Consider the following 18,649-nt stretch of genomic DNA (forward strand, 5'->3'; position numbering starts at 1 on the left):
CGAGTGACAGGTTTATGTGCCACCGCTTGTGCAAATGGAGCTGCACACACACACACTGCTTGTGTGAAAGCATCCCCTCTCCCCTCCTGTTATTGCCGGCGGTCTGCAGAGCCAGAAAGATTGGGGACCGCTGCTGTAAAGCACTGAACTCTTAGCTCAACCTGAAAAGCTTATTTTCCTTTGTGTAGTATCTACACAAAATATAAGCCTTATCAAATTAAGTGTATACATAAAATAAGTATGAAATATTATAAGGTTTTAACTGTAGTATTCTATTTGGCTACTTTTTTAAAAAAAATGCTGATTTTTTTTATAGAGGGAAATTCATTAGAAATATTTTATGAAAATATAGAAAGAGAAGTTCCATCATAGAGGATCATTCTAACTATTTAAGAACCATAAAATATTTTGTATTTCTGATTCATATATAGAAAGGTTTAACTTTTGTTAAGATTGCTTTTATAACAGTTTAATCAATTCTAAAAAGGATTTTTATATTTAGTTAGTATTCCATAGTATAATGGATTGAGAGCTATCATTTAATAAACCACCATAAAGCCAAATAATACGCTGAAAAATGTTTTACAATAGACTTAAATATATTTATAAAAGGTGTTTTTTTTTTCTTTGGGGAGAAAAGTGTTTTACCTTTTGAAATATTGGCTTGTTATCACAGAATGTGACATAAAATTATAGTCAGAGTATAGTTTCAATTATATGCAATTGGTTTTTACCTTTCTTTTCTAGTCAATCCGTCTTAATGTTTACTTTTCTCTCAATGATATAAATACATTCAAGGCAGGGAAGGGGACTACCTTGGGATCTTCAAAGAAAAAAGTGTCCTCCCAGGCCTTCAGCTTTAAAAAAAAAAAAAAAAAAAAAAAAGAAAACTGAACAATGATTGCTGCTGAGATTTGATGCATGCAATAGAAACATAGCAGCTGCCTCCACTAACTCTTGAGACTCCTAAGTGGCAGCACAGAGATAACAGAAATCCCTAACTTATGAGTACCATTTAGTGGCTGTCTGATTTTTATAGTTTCTGCTCCTAATAAGAGTAGTCCAGTCTACCACTGATACAAAACTCCAGACATCAGAATAGGTCTATCCCAGGGGTGAAATCTACTTACCTTCCTTACAGGTTTGGAAGTGCGTGTGTGTGCGTCATTTGCAATTTTGGATCCTCTGCACATGTGCACACCTTCTGCGCATGCGCAGAGGGTCAAAAACAGGTTACTTCCTGGTTAAAAACAGGAAGTAATGACATCCAAGTGGGTAGGCGGAGCTTTGTGCTGCCACTGCTACCAGTTCACCGAATCACATGCCGCCACTGCTACTGGTTTATCTGCACCGGTGCGAACTGGTAGCATTTCACCCCTGGTCTACTCATTTCAAATGTAGCAGTGTTGATGACTAATGTTTGGATGGAGGCCCCAACCTCCCAAAGGTTTGCCTTACTACCCATGGAACTCTAGTTATATCATTGTTTTCTTTATTTATCTTTCCAATAGACATATTCTCAGGTCTGACATTAAAAGTTTGGTGCTGAAATTTGGCTTAATTATGCATTGATAATTTATATTGAGGTTTATATTAATTATAATTTTTGTATTCATTACAAGTTGACTATGATATATGACTGATGTTCCAGATTAAAAAGTGGTTTTATTTTCTAGAACTTAACTCTTTGGATCTATCCTTGTAAATAGAACTTCTTAATTAAAAAAAACTTCATTCTGATCTGATTTGAACTGTTTTGTTATTTTGAACCATATGGAAATTATGTACTTGAATTACAGTGCCTCAATGAATGTTTACTAAAAATGAGGAAAATAGCACTCAATGCAAGTATTTATGATAGTCCCTAACCTCTGTAACAGTACTGATCTCTTTTATCAAAAATCCAAGTTACACTAGAAATGAATGCTCATCCAGACCATTTCAACTACCAAGGAAATCACTAAAAGAGGAAATAACTGGGGGAGTGTGGATAATGACCCTTTCTTTCCTGCACGTTGTTGTATTTTTTTTTTTTAAACTTTTGGGCATTATTTGGATTCCTCCCCCAATCCCCCCTCACCTGGCTATGTTTGCTATAAATAAGCCTTACAGTTTCTTATGATTTTGAATACAAATATAAACCCTAAAATAGGCTTACCACAAACAAGGTCTGCCTCTGTCTTCTCTCACATGTAGCCATATGCCCACATCTTTGTCCCATGTGCTTGATACAGCATCACCTGATGTGACGGAATGTAGTCTGGATTGTCAGTTGGGAATCCAAGCTGCATTCCCTTTCACCTATTTATGCATCGTTACACCGACTTCCAAATGGGGTTCACAGCACACCCTTTCTGTCAGGGCAACCATCCCAGCAGAAGAGGGATGCTGTAGACCCCATTGGCCAAGGAATTTCAGCTGATGGGGGTCCAGGAGAAGAGCCTTTTCTGCTGCAGCCCTCCCCCCCCCCCGGAACATCATATCCCTTGTGAATCAGACACACACTCACACACACACACACACATACACATACACACACACACACTCACCCACCCACCCCGTAAGGGTCTCAAAACCTTATTCTGCTGATTGTCCTGGGACCCAAATGGGGGTGTCCCTTTCTAGAGTTAATTACTGAATTAGAATATCCCACCTCCACTCTATTGTCTACTCCTCGCTATCTTAGCTATTTCTTTATTTTTTAATGTATTTATTGTCTTACTGTTTTAACCTTTTTATAATATTGTTTTATCATTTTGTAAGTCACTCAAAAGTCGTGTGACAGTGAGATGGCTGGTAAATAATGTAATAAATTGTACAGAAAGGTATTGCTTGCAGTCAACCTCTAGCTATGCTTCTATGGATAGAGGTGTACATTTCCATTTCTTTAGTTCATGTTTATCAGATAATCTTAAAACTTATTAAACATCTGTGTGTAGATTGTCACTAGATACTATTATATTCTATGTAGTATTATAATGCTCTAGTTGCCCTTTAATACTCGAAAGCCAGAACATAGTCCTTTGTTTTCTTTGTAGACCTTCAATATTTGAATAAAATCTCTATTTCAGTTAACTAAAAGATATGTTTGAAATGTTTTATGATCTCTTTTGGATTGGATTGGATTCCCTTTCCTCCAGTTTTTGCCTTATCTCCAGAATTTTCATTATCATTCAAACAACTAAAACAAAGCCTCCAGAGTATAAGTTCTCTATACGAGTGTTCCCATATGATATGTATAATGTATGTATGTATGTGTACACACACACACACACACACACACACACACACACACACACACAGGAAAATTTGCAGTACATATAAGAACCTTCACTGGCTGCATCATGATTGTCATCTATCAAGTTATTTGTGCTTTTGAGTTTATTGTTATTAACTTTTAAACAGCTCAGTTCTGTTCTTGATGCACATGAACATATCAGAATTCAAGGAATATCAAGATTGACAAGTAGTCCTATATAACTGGTAATGAATATACTTAATTTAAAATTTCCAAGTATAATTAAATATTAATATAGATCTTTAAAACAAATCATATTCTACATCCAAATTCATTTTTATCTATACAAAATTTGGTTCTCAAAAAGATTAATAGTTGCTGGTCCACACTACAGAACAGTAATTTCTTATTTTATTCAGTGCTTGTATGTATCAGGCTATATACCATATTCAGTTATTTTTTTACTTCATGCCTCTTATTAGTTGTTCTGCTTTCCATCTTCTCTTACACTCTTCCATTTACAATGGTTAGGAATATATGTAGTTCAGAGTTGTTGAATTGGATTTTTTATACTCTGAGCCTTATTTTCTTTTTCACTATCTTCCATTTCCATCTGTTTCACATTAGCCAGAGTTTTTCTCCATTCCAAACAGCTCAATTTCCCACCCTAAATTTCAAAATACAGACAGTGGACATGAATAAAAGATGACAACAATGGTGATAGAGGCTTTGGTAAAACCAGAAAACTGGTTTGCCCAATTTGCAATGCCAATGAAAACAAGTTTGGAGCTGGAGATTACAAAATATTTTATTCTGTGGAGAAAAAGGATTTAGGGATCACTCCCGGTTTATCCATGTTACCGGAGTTCAGCCAATATTGCTTAGTAATATCAGCACTATGTAGCAGCAATCAGCACATTTATCCCTAATTTCCAGTAAGAATTAGTACATTATACTTTAATTAGTACATTGTCCCTAAATTCCTCCTTTCCCAAGCTGTTGCCCTGCCCAATGATATGTCTGGGGTTTCACTTGAGCAAGCATTCTTGACCCTTTCACACTAGCAAGTTACTAAGTATCAAGATAAAGGTTCCCCTTGCACATATGTGCTAGTTGTTCCTGACTCTAGGGGGTGGTACTCATTCCTGACTCTAGGGGCGGTGCTGTTTCAAAGCCGAAGAGCCAGCACTGTCTGAAGACATCTCCGTGGTCATGTGGCCAGCATGACTAAATGCCAAAGGCGTACAGAACGCTGTTACCTTCCCACCAAAGAGGGTCCCTATTTTTTTTATTTGCATTTTTTACGTGCTTTCAAACTGCTAGGTTGGGCAGAAGCTGGGACAAGTAATGGGAGCTCACCCCATTACGTGGCACTAGGGATTCGAACTGCTGAACTGCCGACCTTTTGATCAACAAGCTCAGCATCTTAGCCACTCAGTCACCACATCCTCCCCCCTTTTTTTACAAGGCTTACACACTTCTAAATTTTAGCTTTCTAATATAAAGATGTGAGGGGAGGAAGATTTTAGCCTTTCCATCACTTTGAGAAACAAGTATAGACATAATAAAACCAAGAATTTCAAGCAACAATTGATCATGGAGTAGTTTGGCCACAAAATGTTTGCCCTTTAAAACACAGCAAATTCCATGTGATCTAAAACTACAGTACCAATCTGTCTTTAATTTGTTTTTGTTTTCTTCCTGTCTCTTGCTTTACTTATCTTTTTCCTTAGGAAGGATTTTTAAGAACTCAGTATTTGCACATGTATTTTGCAATTTATTTTGTAATATTCCAGATATTACTCAAGGAAGGAAGGATTTTTTTTGAAAATGCTGTAAAATGTCCTGAAATCGAGCTCTGTGTTTGGTAAAATCATTCAGTTTTTATGGCAATCTGCAGAAGTAGTTTGCTACTATATTATTTCAAGAAGGTTTTTAAAATTATTTTCTAATCCATCCTTCAGCTCTTGGCATTTTTCCATCCAAGAAGTAAGGCCCAAGCATAGTTAGTTTCAGAGATAAAGCAAGTTAACTACCTGCCAAGACATGTGGATGAGGAAGTGAATAATATAAAAAGAAAAAGGGAAATATTTTGATTTGGGATATAAGATTTGCTTTATGACTTTCATTGTACTAAATTGGAAGGGTGTGTGTGCCTATACATTGGAGAATTATAATTTATAAGCTTACAAGAAAGCAGCTCCAGTAAAAATGGTAATTCAGTTCATATTGTAGGAAGTTAGCACCCACCCCTTTCCTAGAAGAATGAACTGTTTTAGGAAATATTTAAAAGGCAGAATGTATTTTCCTGGATAAGAAATGGAGAAACATGTTTTAAAGACAAAGCAGCTCCCACCTTCCTCGCTTTGTCAATGGACCATCATCTGCAACACAATAGGACCCATCTAGCAACAGAAACTCACCACATGGCATCTGGGAAGATTACATCAACCAGCAAGGCTAGCTAAGACCCCCACCCCCTGGGAGTCTGACAACCAATCAGGATACTCTTCCTATGCTCCAGGAAGTTCAAACCTCAGAGAGGGCATAAAACCAAGGCATGCTCAGCATCTTGCCCCTTTTCTATTCAGGAACTCGAACCATGTGATCCTGTCCACCATTAAACCATCTTTCCGAGCAGTCTCCATGTTTCCAGTGTCTTTTTCCCCACTTGGAACTGAACCCAGATGGATATTTCTTCCAACAATGTCCTGCCTATGTTCCCTTATCTTTTCTCTTAATATTTGGACAAAATGGATCATCTAAGAAGGATGAAACAAATTGTGGGAAAAGAAAAGTGCATTCCCTGCAGTTTTATTTGATATTACTTTGGAAAGGCTCAAGTTTGAGAATAATAGCCAGTTTGGTGTAATTGTTACCAGATCAAACTAGAAACCAGGTGACTAATCCTGCCAAAGCCAGCTGGGTGACTTTGGACTAGTCACTCTCTCTTCTCAGCTCTAGGAGGCAGGCAAATGGCAAACCACTTTTTAAATCTTGGCAAGAAAATATTGCATGGTCACCAGGCATCAACACTAACTCCAAGGCACACACTCATGTCTGAAGAGGGGAGGTGGCCGAGACATTTTGTTGCATGGAGAGGAAACGCAGAGAATGGAAGCAAGCAGATCCATTCTGGAGAGTTAGGAAGGGAGATTACAACATGGAACCACATAGCACGTGCTGTCGTTAGATATTACATTTGTAACTACTTCAACGACTATCTTTTAAAAAAAGGATTATTGCCTTTTCATTTGAAAACACGGAACAGACGACAAGCAGGCCGATTTAAACCTCGGTGCCTGGGTAGAGATGCCCCCTTTGTCCCAACCACCCTGGATAGAAAGGCGATATAGCCATCAGCTTGAGCCACTGCTCATTTCTCCGAAAAGGGGCGGGGAAGCCAAAAATATCAACATGGGGGTGGATGGGTCCATTGGCGGGTCGAGGTTTCAAGGCTCTTCTTCCCACGCGTTTCCAGCTATTGTTAACGTGGCAGGTTGAATCTGCAGCGCGGCTGAGGCGCGCAAAAGTCTCCCTTCGTGGTCGCCCCTCCCGACCCGGAGAAGCCAGCAACAGTCACGTGGCTCCCTCTCTCCGCCGACTCGCCGGTGGTAACGTGAGGTGGCAACGGGGCGGATCCGGATCCCGCGCAAGCGAAGGATAGCAGCTTGCTCGCCCTTCTCCTCATCAGTGCTTCAGAGCAATGTCGAACGGTAGCCGGGAAGGCGCCCTTAAACGGGCCCGGCCCACCAGCTCGCCCGATGGCTTCCAGACGCCTCAAAAGCGCGGCGTTACCGCTGCGGATTTGGCGGGTTCCGTTAGCCTCCATCCTCGGTCCTGGGATACGGAGCAGCTGTGCGCCTTCCTTCAGACTCAGGGCTTGGAAGCTGCGGAGCTGCAATGCTTTCGAGGTGCGCGGGAAAGCCGGCAAGTGGAACGGAGGGCCGGGCCGCGGGAAAGGTTTATTAAAGGAGCCGCCACTTAGTATTGCTGTGGGCGGTTGCCGGACATTTGCAGAAAGAGACTAGAATCGAAAAGGGGTTTTTTTTCCGAAGACTTTCGTTTGGGGCAGGGCGCTCCAAAAGTGATGGCCGTCATTGCCCGGGAACAAGGGGCAGGTTTATTTTCACGCTGGGTGGTCTAGAGAGAGGGCAATGGCGCTTTTTCTAGTGCAGAAAAAAAATAATCTCGGAATCAAAGGGTTTTTTCCCCCCGACCTGCTCCTAGCCACACTGGCCGCATCCATTTCCTCCTGTGTTTGGTTTCATCAGCCGTGAATGAGACAGCTTGAATCACCATCCTATGTTGTTGTTGTTAGTTGCAAAGTCGTGTCTGACCCATCGCGACCCCATGGACAACGTTCCTCCAGCCAGGGGTCCCCAAACTTGGCAACTTTAAGACTTGTGGACTTCAACTCCCAGCCAGCATGGCTGGCTGGGGAACTCTGGGAGTTGAAATCCACAAGTCTTAAAGTCGCCAAGTTTGGAGATCCCTGCTCCAGGCCTTCCTGTCCTCTACCATCCTCTGGAGTCCATTTAAGCTCACGCCTACTGCTTTAGTGACTCCATCCAGCCACCTCGTTCTCTGTCGTCCCCTTCTTCTTTTGCCCTCAATCTTTTCCAGCATTAGGCTCTTCTCCAGTGAGTCCTTCCTTCTCATTAGATGGCCAAAGTATTTCAGTTTCATCTTCAGGATCTGGCCTTCTATGGAGCAGTCAGGGTTGATCTCTAGGACTGACAGGTTTGATCACCTTGCAATCCAAGGGGCTCGCAGGAATCTTCTCCAGCACCATAGTTCAAAGGCCTCAATTCTTTGGTGCTCAGCCTTTCTTATGGTCCAACTTTCACAGCCATACATTGCAACTGGGAAAACCATAGCTTTGACTATACACACTTTTGTTGGCAGGGTGATGTCTCTGCTTTTTAGTATGCTGTCTAGATTTGCCATAGCTTTCCTCCCCAGGAGCAAGCGTCTTTTAATTTCTTGGCTGCAGTCCCCATCTGCGGGATTTTGGAGCCCAGGAAAATAAAATCTGTCACTACTTCCATTTCTTCCCCATCTATTTGCCAGGAATTGAGAGGGCCAGATGCTATGATTTTAGTTTTCTTAACGTTGAGTTTCAAGCCAACTTTTGCATTCTCCTTCTTCACCCGGATCAAGAGGCTCTGTAGTTCCTCTTCGCTTTTTGCCATTAAAGTAATATCATTGCATATCTGAGGTTGTTGATATTTCTCCCAGCAATCTTAATTCCAACTTTTGATTCATCTAGCCCTGCCTTTCTCATGATGTGCTCTGCATATAAGTTAAAGGGATAACTTTAATTTATATGCATAAGTTGAGGGATGGGGTCTTCCCTGCCATACTCAAGGAGGCAGTGGTTCGTCCCCTCAAGAAGCCAGCCCTGGATCCGGCCTCCTTAAACAACTTTCATCCTGTCTCCAACCTTTGCTTTGTAGCGAAGGTTGTTGAGACCATGGTGGCTTACCAACTCCCACAATTCCTGGAGGAAGCTGATTACCTAGACCCGTACCAATCGGGTTTCAGGTGTGGCCACAGCACGGAAACGGCATTGGTCGCCCTGGTGAATGATCTCTGGGTTACCCACCGAGCTCCGGACGGTTCCCGATCTCCGCACTTTCCGTGCTAGGCTGAAGACATGGCTGTTCCAGCAAACTCCCTGATCAACTATGAGGTTTTAATTTTGGGGATTTTAATTTTCATATTGGTTTTAGGTGTTATTGTTGCTTTATTTGTGTGAGCCGCCCTGAGTCCTTCGGGAGAAGGGCGGCATATAAATTTTAATAATAAAAAATAAATAAATAAATAAATAAATAAATAAATAAATAAATAATAAATAATAAATAAATAATAAATAAATAAATAAATAAATAATAAATAAATAAATAAATAAATAAATAAATAAATAAATAAGGCAGGGCGATAGTATACAGCCTTGCCAGACTCCTTTCCCAATTGTGGACCAATCAGTGGTTCTGTGTCCAGTTCTCACTGTTGCTTCTTGACCCGCATATAGGTTTCTCAAGAGACAAGATGGTCTAGTACTCCCATCTCTTTAAGAACTTGCCATAATTTGTTATGATCGACACAATCAAAGGCTTTAGCATAGTCAATGAAGCAAAAGTAGATGTTTTTCTGGAACTCCCTAGCTTTCTCCATGATCAAGCGTATGTTGGCAATTTGATTTCTAGTTCCTCTGCCTCTTTGAAATCCTACCTGTACTTCTGGTAGTTCTCGATCCACATACTGCTGGAGCCTAGCTTGTAGGATTTTAAGCATAACTTTACTAGCATGTGAAATGAGTGCAATGGTGCGATAGTTTGAACATTCTTTGGCATTGCCTTTCTTTGGAATTGGAATGTAAACTGACCTTTTCCAGTCCTGTGGCCACTGTTGAGTTTTCCAGATTTGCTGGCAAATTGAGTGTAGCACTTTTACTGCATCGTCTTTTAAGATTTTGAATAGCTCAGCTGGAATACTGTCACCTCCACTAGTTTTGTTGTTGAATGAGATAACTTGAATCACCACCCTTAGTTGGGATTAAAAAATGTAATAAAAAATAAAATAATGAGGCCTCTTGAGAGATGACTCACAGCTGGGTCCATGTGATAAGTAATGCCCTATCATGGAAACAGCTGGTGCTGCCGGCCTTGAAGGAAGCAGTGATATATATCATCTCGAGACCAGGAGAGGTCATCTGATATTGCAGTGTGTTACATGCAGATCTTGCAAGCCTCCCTTGCTTCCTAAGTGGGTTTTCCAGATAGATGTAACTGCAGTAGATAAAGCACATGTCCTTCTGCCAAGTCTGAATCCAAAGAAGACTCTAGGGATAGGCTAGGATCTCTTTTTATTCCCCAAAGTTCTTGCTTTGTTGGTTAGCTGGGATTGTATCTTTTTTCATGGCTCAGGCCCAACTTCCTTTGACTGGTTCAAGTGACATCTTTCCTTTGTTTTCTTAATGACTTTATTTCTTATCTACTTCCCTGAAGGAATCTTTTAGATAAGATTCCTGGCTTTTGTCTTCTCTGCTTTTGCACCTGTTTTATCTTTAGTTATGGCAGCTTCAGTCTAATGTCACAGGTGCAGTATCAGTATACTGAGGATACCTAATTATACATCTCTGTTCCTTGCTGACTAAGAGATACTGCCCTGCCAAAAGCCCAGTACCTACCAGCTGCTAGGGTTTAGATGGGAAAGAGCCAGTTTCAACTCAGCCCTAGCAAGTGGCTCTGGATTGTTGGGACTCCTGAGTCCAGGCATATGTCATTTTGATTCTTGCCAAGCTGGAATGGAATTTAATTTAATTAATTCAATTTATATGCTGCCCCTCTCTGAAGACTCAGGGCAGCTCACAATACATTTTAAAAAATAATTATAAAAAAACATTTAAAAATTAAACATTAAACATTAAAAACTCATTCACGCCATTCATGGCCAGATCTCGCTGGAATGGAATGGAATGGAATGGAATGGAATGGAATGGAATGGAATAGAATAGAATAGAATAGAATAGAATAGAATAGAATAGAATAGAATAGAATAGAATAGAATAGAATAGAATAGAATAGAATAGAATAGAATAGAATAGAATAGAATTCTTTATTAGCCAAGTGTGATTGGACATACAAGGAATTTGTCTTGGTGCATACGCTCTCAGTGTACATAAAAGAAAAGATACATTCGTCAAGAATCATAAGGTACAACACTTAATAATAGTCATAGGGAACAAATAAGCAATCAAATCATATTAGGAAAAAGTCAATATAAATTGTAAGGATACCAGCAACAAGGTTACAGTCAGGGTGAATAAAAATCAATGATTTTTTTTAAAAAATAAAAAAAATCAGATTTTTTTTATTTAAATCGGATTTTTTTTATTTTTATCGAATTTATTTTAAAAAACTTTTGGGGTAAAAATCTATCGTAAGATAATTTTCTATTTAAGATACATAAATAATTTAGTTTATTCAGCATGAAATGGAGCTTAGTTATGTAGCATGAGGCTATATATTCTGCAACACTGGGACTCGGTGAGTCAACAGTGGGTCAAAGGAGTAGCAGAGATGACAGTTGCTCTTTAAAAATTATGATTTAAATCGAGTTGATTTAAATCAAGCCTTTTTACTAGTGATTTAAATCATGATTTAAATTGTGATTAATTTAAATCAAATCCATTCTGGTTACAGTCATACAGTCATAAGTGGGAGGAGATAGGTGGTGGGAACGATGAGAAGATTAATAGTAGTGCAGACTTAGTAAATAGTCTGACAGTGTTGAGGGAATTATTTGTTTAGCAGAGAGATGGCGTTCAAGAAAAAACTGTTCTTGTGTCTTTGCCTGTAAGCAGGTACAAGGTGAATCATGCAATGATCAGAATGTCCCACAGCAGCTCATGGTAAAGACCGATAAGCATTTTTTAGTGTTGTGTAGCAATGGTCTAAAGTAGTCTTGCCTCTAGTGGAACAATTGACATGCTGAAAGTATTTTGGTAGCTCTTTCCTTAAGTTTGTTTTGTTTAGATCTCCCAAAATAATGACCAGTGAATGAGGGTATTTGGCTTCAGCCTCCATAATCTGGTCAGCTAGAGTTCATACTGCCTTGTTTACACAGACTTGTGGAAGGACATAAACAGCAATTAGTAGAAATGAGGAGAACTCGCATGGAGAGTAAAATGGTTTACAGTTGATAAGTAAAGATCACAGAATTTATATATTATAATTATATCCACCAGAAACAGCTGACACACAATTTGGGGCTACTCATGGATTTGAAAATTCTGCTTGTGAGACAAGTGGTAATCATGGCTATGGAGGCCTTTAGACAAATCTATTTCATGCACCAATTGCAATCATTCCTGGACTGGGATACTTTGCTCACAGTCACTCAAACCCTGGTCATTTCCCAGATGAATTACTGCAGTGGCTCTACATGGGACTGCCTTTGAAGTTCATCTAGAAACTACAACTGGTCCAGAATGTGGTAGTATTTTCAGTTCTAGATGCCTCACATTTTGCTCATGTTTCATCTCCATTGAGGTGATGAAATATGAGGTGCAATGGCTCCAGTTTCTTTGCCTGATGGTGATTGTCACCTTTAAAGCCCTAAATTTCATGGGCTTAGACTACTTATGGATCCCCTCTTTTGAGGGTATCTGCCCATACTTCTAGGTAAAATAGAGTGGGTACATACTAGGTCCCTTCTCTTAAACATTGTCATCTAGGGACCTAAGCAGCACATCTTTTAGAATGAATTAAAATGGTGTGCTGTTGGTTTAATACAAGATTTGTAGCAATCAGATTGTATCCCAACATCTTATCTTAAACCACCATTAACTCTATCCAAGACATAGGTTCTATCATGATAAAAAGGCAATTTTTTTCCAATACTGATTATTTAAAATGAATGTTATGAAATTAGTGTTTCAGTTACTCACCTTGTTTCCTGTTGGATGATGTCCTGACTTTTGGTTTATATTGCCCTTGGGCAAGTAACAGCAATATCAGGCCTGCTTTTGTTATGGTTACATCAGTGTAGCAATTGTTGGCTGAGGCTTTAAATCATTGATGAAGAAATGGCTCTAGACTGCTTCTAGTCCTGCCTGTGGAACTCACCCCCACCTCCAGAAGCAATCACTTCATTTATCTCCTAATGCTGCTACAGCCAATTCTTAATTGATCATTGCTAATGTCTGAATAATATTTGAATTGAAATCACCTGGCAGTGATGTTGCTTTCTCTATCTTCCTGTGAATTAACTTCTTAGGTTACAGTATAAAGAGCTTTTAGGTAAGTGGATTAGGCAGTTAGAACTCAGGTTGTTTGCTGTGAGGTTCTTCACTGGGTGAGTTTGGGCTATTATTGATTTTTTGTAGCCTAATCCTACAAGACACAGATGATATATTAAATTTAAAACTGATGTCCAGCTTAGCTTACATACAGGCAATCTTATTATTACTGTCTTAGAACTGTGACTGTAGAAATGAATTACCAGAACATAATTCAAAATTATGTGCGGGCTTCTCGGCTCTCTGAGCTTGCTTGTTTTCTTGTAGACATTACCCAATCTAGATAACATTATCAGGGCTGGTAAAAATGCTTTTATCTAAAGTAAAGCTATCCTTGGAATGCATTCCTTATCTCATTTCTTTGGGCAAGCTATCTTCAAGGTTTGTGAAAAGTAAAAAGGCCAACAATATCTTAGAACAGGGGTCTCCAACCTTTGCAACTTTAAGACTTGTGGACTTCAGCTCCCAGAGTTCCTTTGCTGGCTGAAGAATTCTAGGAGTTGAAGTTCACAAGTCTTAAAGTTGCCAAGGTTGGAAACCCCTGTCTTAGAAAACAAAGTGAGACGTGGTTTCAGAATCTTAATAAAAGTGTAATTGTCAGCTGCCACCTTAATGCTTGCTTGTGCTTCCCTACTATATTGTAACATACTGCCATGAACTATGGGGAGTTGTGAAATAAAGGGGAAAATGAAAGTGAATGCTGTATCTCTTGGAGATTCTGCTTCAAGGTCACCTGGCATACCAGCTGCATACCAATCTGCGCCTGGACAGGCCTGCTTGAACCTTACTGGTCGCATAGGGGTCAGCAATGGAAGGTAGTTAAGGGAGGGAAAAGTTGGACTAGAGATTTTGGCACCTGATTCTCAGTTCTGGCTATGCACTACTGCAATGCACTTGAAATAACACTATACCTTTCTCAACAAATGGAGCCAAGGATCATTTGCATTTAGAGGTTTAAGTTTGTGGCAGATCTGGCAGTAATCCTCTAATAAAATATCCTAATACTATGTATTAGTAATACTGCAAGTCCCTTGGACTGCAAGGCAATCAAACCGGTCAGTCCTAGAGGAGATCAACCCTGACTACTCTTTAGAAGGCCAGATCCTGAAGATGAAACTCAAATATTTTGGCCAACTAATGAGAAGGAAGGACTCACTGGAGAAGACCCTAATGCTGGGAAAGATTGAGGGCAAAAGAAGAAGGGGACGACAGAGAATGAGGTGCTGGATGGAGTCACTAAAGCAGTAGGCATGAGCTTAAATGGACTCCAGAGGATGGTAGAGGACAGGAAGGCCTGGAGGAACGTTATCCATGGGGTCGCGATGGGTCGGACATGACTTTGCAACTAACAACAACAATACTACATAAAAAATCCTTAATAACTGGCAGGTCAACATTTCAGAAGAAGGAAATGGAAAACTTCTATACTGTCAAAAAATCTGCATGGACTTGTCCATGAAATCAGCAAAAAACAAGATCATTTCAAAGGAGATTAATATGTAGAAACATGTTACAATTATACTACATGGGATAGACAAGAATATATTGTTATATATTCACTTGGATTCCCTGTTTCATAGTAAGCATGATCTGCTCTGATACTGAAGTTATACAGCCTTCTGGGGTTGCTGTTTCCCCTCTAGTAATGTTAGAGGGTGTGCCCAATAAGCTTTGTGAATTGGGTTCAAGCTAGAAGGCTGTGATACTTGACAGTCTGGCATAGAATTGCTTGCTCTGCTCAGTAAGTCGTTCTTATCTCATAAGTAAGCAAGATCAAACTACCATGCAATTAGCAAATCTTCAGGGCACTGGCAAGATCCACATTCTTTATTGTGTAACTTCCTGTATCCACAGGGAAGTTTTGAAATGTATATTGGAAGTCTTCTGGTTATGCTAATTTATTCCAGGATAAATGTAATATTCAGATTTTTCTATATTTAGGGAACAAGAAGAATCACTCTATTACAGTAATATGAAGGATTAATTCACAGGATATCTATGCCTTTAATTATAATTATTAAATTTTTATGTTGCCTGACTCTCAATAAACTACTAACTTGGATTAGTAGTAGGGGTGAAATGCTCCCGGTTCAGACCAGATCGCCCGATCCGGTAGCAATCCTGGCAGGTAGTTCGGAGAACCGCTAGCAATCCTGGCGCGAGGCTCCACCCACCCGCCTGGTTGTCATTACTTCCTGGTTTTAACCAGGAAGTAATGTTTTGTACCCTCTGCACATGCAGGGGTACATGCCAGAACCGGCAGTTAAAAATGCTTTAAAAAGTAAAAAAAAAAAAAAAAAAAAAAAGTTCTGAGATCACTCAGCTGATCATCGGAACTTTTTTTTTTAACTTTTTAGGCATTTTTTTACTACCAGCTTAGGCGAATAGGTAGTAAAAAAATGTGTTAAGAAAGTAAAAAAAAAAAAAAGCTCTGACAATCACAGCTGTGCCATGCGCTCATCGGAGCCTTTTTTTCTTTTTTAAAGCATATTTTTACTACTTATTTGCCCGAGCCAGTAGTAAAAAAAAACACTTAAAAGGTTAAAAAAAAGGCTCCGAGGTGCACGATCGTCAGAACCTTTTTTTTACGGGGGTGGGGTTCCCTGAAGCCTGCTAGGCCAAAAACAGGGTGTAGGCAAAAAACAGGGTGGGGGATGCGTTTTTGAAAGAGAGAAAGAAGGGAGGGAGGGAGGGAAGGAAGGAAAGAGAAAGGAGAGGAAGGAAGGACTACAAACCTGGCACTAGACGCAACCTCAGAGGATAATCCAGGGCTGGTAGGGACCTGGAGGTCAACTAGTCCAGTGGTCACCAACCAGTGGTTTACAGACCACTGGTGGTCCATGAGAAAATTTTGGTGGTCCGCAGAGAAATTGTTTCATTTCTCTCGAGCCCAACTAAGGTTTCCTTCGCTGCTTGCACTTCAGCGCTTTGACTCTCAGAGACAGGATGGGGTCCTTCAGGCAATTAGCTTGGGCGCCTGTTAGCAGAGAGAAGCAGCAGGTTTCAACCCTGCCTTTGCTGTCCATTGCAGACACTAGATCAGCCCCCTGCAAACTCTTGTCTCTCAAGGAGCGCTCGCTGAAGCGGCATGGGAAACTTTGGCCGAGCTCCTCAAGAGACGAGAGTTTGCAGGGGGGCCGATCTAGCGTCTGCAATGGACAGTAAAGCCAGGGTTGACTCTGGCTGCTTCTCTCAGCTGTAGTGCTTCTTGGACACAGTTTACTGCTCTGAGCCCTAAGGGCTCTGAGCCCCAAGTGCTTCCTCATCAGTCCCCCGCAGCAGTTCCCCTCCAGCTGGCAGGTTGAGCCCAGCGCCAGCTGTCATATGCCAAGCCAAGCCCTTCATCTACTTCAAGCCATCCTCTATCAGGGGAACCCCACAAAGCCCTCACCACTTCTTCCATCCTTCTGCCCCCAACCTGCCTTTTGGATGAGGTGGAAATACTGGATCTTCAGAGGTTGGGTGGCTACGGCCGGGAAGAAAAGGAAGAGGAGCAGCGGTTCCAGCGGAAACCACCTCCTCCTCCTCCTCCTCCTCCTCCTCCTCCTCCTCCTCCTCCTCCTCCTCCTCCTCCTCCTCCTCCTGGAGATATCTTTGAGGTATCTTTGCCCGACTTTTCCACCCAAAGCCGACTGGCTCTTTCCCCTTCTTTCCCTGTGGCTCTTTCTGGGAAAAAAAAGACCCCTTCTTCTTTTTGTACCCAGCTGGCGCTTTCCAAAGCTGGCTTTCCCAGCGTTAGCTGCCCAAATCCCCTTTGATTGTGATTTTTAAAAATTATTATTATTTACATCGGCCGTCCCTTTCCGGACATCTCCACTTTTCTCATTTATTTTTTTCCCCAACCATTACTTTTCCAAGTCCTCCATTTGCTTCCAACCTGCTTTTATTTGCCTGTGCGATTTAAAAACGAAGATTTAGAAACACCGGGCTTTAAAGACTTCTCTCTGTATTGGATTGGTGAATAAATCTCAGGCATGAATATGCCTATACATTTAAAATGGAAATGAGTAGAAATTATTTTAAAAAATTTAGCATGAAGCGGGGGAACTGAGATTTGTTAGCTTTGCTTTCTTTGCTGCATTGCCTTGATTACCGTATGTTGTGCAAAAAATAATAATGATGCACCGGTTAAGATTCTAGGTTGATGCTGATTAAATTTAAAATAGGACAGTTATGAATAGTGTACTGTAATGTAGGGAAGAAATGATAAAATGGGAAAAAGCTGTAGTGCTTCCTGGATGCGGTTTACCACTCTGAGCCCCAAGTGGCAGGAGACAAGGGCTGCCTTGGTGCCACCAGCTGGCACAAATATACCATGGCGAAGGTGGAATGCTGATACCATGCAAATACAAGTAGCACTTCACTCCCGCACCTTCCAGCCATCGCCACCGCCATTTCAGCCCTCTTGCCCCTCCCCCCCGGTAACAGCACCATTATCTCCTTGCGGCCAGCAATGGCTGCGTTCCTTTTTGCATGTTGCACCACCTGCAAAGTTGCACATTGCACGTGCCACCCCGTATGGTGGAAATTTCCAGCCCCACCATGGCCCGGTCCCATATTCCAGAGCTGTGGTAGTCATAGGACTGGCCCTTTGGTCATCCCGGAGCAGCTCCTCCACCCGGGTGCACTGGCCTGCAGGGGAGACTTTCCCACCAACATCAGCAAGCCACCGTCAGTCTGCCTGTCTTCGTTTTCCTTCACTTAGATTGACCAAGCTTCTTGAGAGAAGAAACACAAAAGAGGTTTCCAGGCTGTGTGCCTGGAGCAAGCACTTTCTCTCGGGCCTCCCACCTGAAGGCCTCACATAAGCAGACAAGTAGGCCTGAAAGGCAGCTGAGCCTCTCTCCCCAGTGGTCCACGGGATTTAAAATTATGAGTTTGGTGGTCCCTGAGGTCCAAAAGGTTGGAGACCCCTGATCTAGTTCAACCCTACTCCAACAGGACATTCTTAGTGAGTTTCTGTCTTTTGATCCCCCAGTCACATGGTTACATAGCCATGCCCACCCAGTCACATGACCCGCCCACCAAACCCCGCCCACCAAGCCATGCCCACAGAACCGGTAGGAAAAAAATTTAGATTTCACCACTGATTAGTAGCCTCTTCATACACTATATTTTCATGGCTTCTCTTTCAGGTTTATTAATGTATATATTATTCATGAATTGTACTCCTGTATTCAGATTAATTGTAACCTGCCAAATAATTTCAAAGTGACAATTTCAGAAAAATGTTAACATTTATGTATTTAACTCCCTAGAACATAAAATAACTGGTTCAACTGTACCATATCTCACTGAATCTCATCTTGAAAAAATGGGAATTTGGTAAGCAACTTTTTTATCTATTCAAATTGAAATTATAAGAATGTTATGTCTTCTGTACTTGCATAGCCCTTTGGTTGTTGTTGTTTGCCCAAATACTATAATATACTTAAGTGACTTTCATTTTCAGATGCTGTTTTTTAGGAAGATTCTTTTATATTGCTTTGGTACACAGAAAAAATGGAAGATATAAAAAAGGAAAAATACAGGAAAAAATAAACAAACATAATACATACCAAACATTTAACAACCTCTATTTTTAAACTTTGTTTATACCCTGC

At 40.7% G+C, this 18,649-nt stretch overlaps 1 protein-coding gene across 2 annotated transcripts in view; it reads left to right on the forward strand.

Annotated features, from left to right (window-relative positions):
• The first annotated feature begins 6,724 nt into the window (after positions 1-6,724).
• The window catches only part of SAMHD1 (SAM and HD domain containing deoxynucleoside triphosphate triphosphohydrolase 1), a 38,547-nt gene continuing 26,622 nt past the window's right edge, over positions 6,725-18,649 (forward strand). For both annotated transcript variants that reach the window (XM_070941648.1, XM_070941647.1), the window contains exons 1-2: positions 6,725-7,152; positions 18,305-18,371. In XM_070941648.1, the coding sequence (XP_070797749.1) occupies positions 6,945-7,152; positions 18,305-18,371 (275 nt within the window). In that variant the 5' untranslated portion in view covers positions 6,725-6,944. The remainder of the gene's footprint in view (positions 7,153-18,304; positions 18,372-18,649) is intronic.

This window comes from Pituophis catenifer, unplaced genomic scaffold, assembly GCF_029215685.1.
Source record: "Pituophis catenifer annectens isolate HBS135680 unplaced genomic scaffold, rPitCat1.0.hap2 SCAF_3, whole genome shotgun sequence".
Lineage (NCBI taxonomy): Eukaryota > Metazoa > Chordata > Lepidosauria > Squamata > Colubridae > Pituophis > Pituophis catenifer.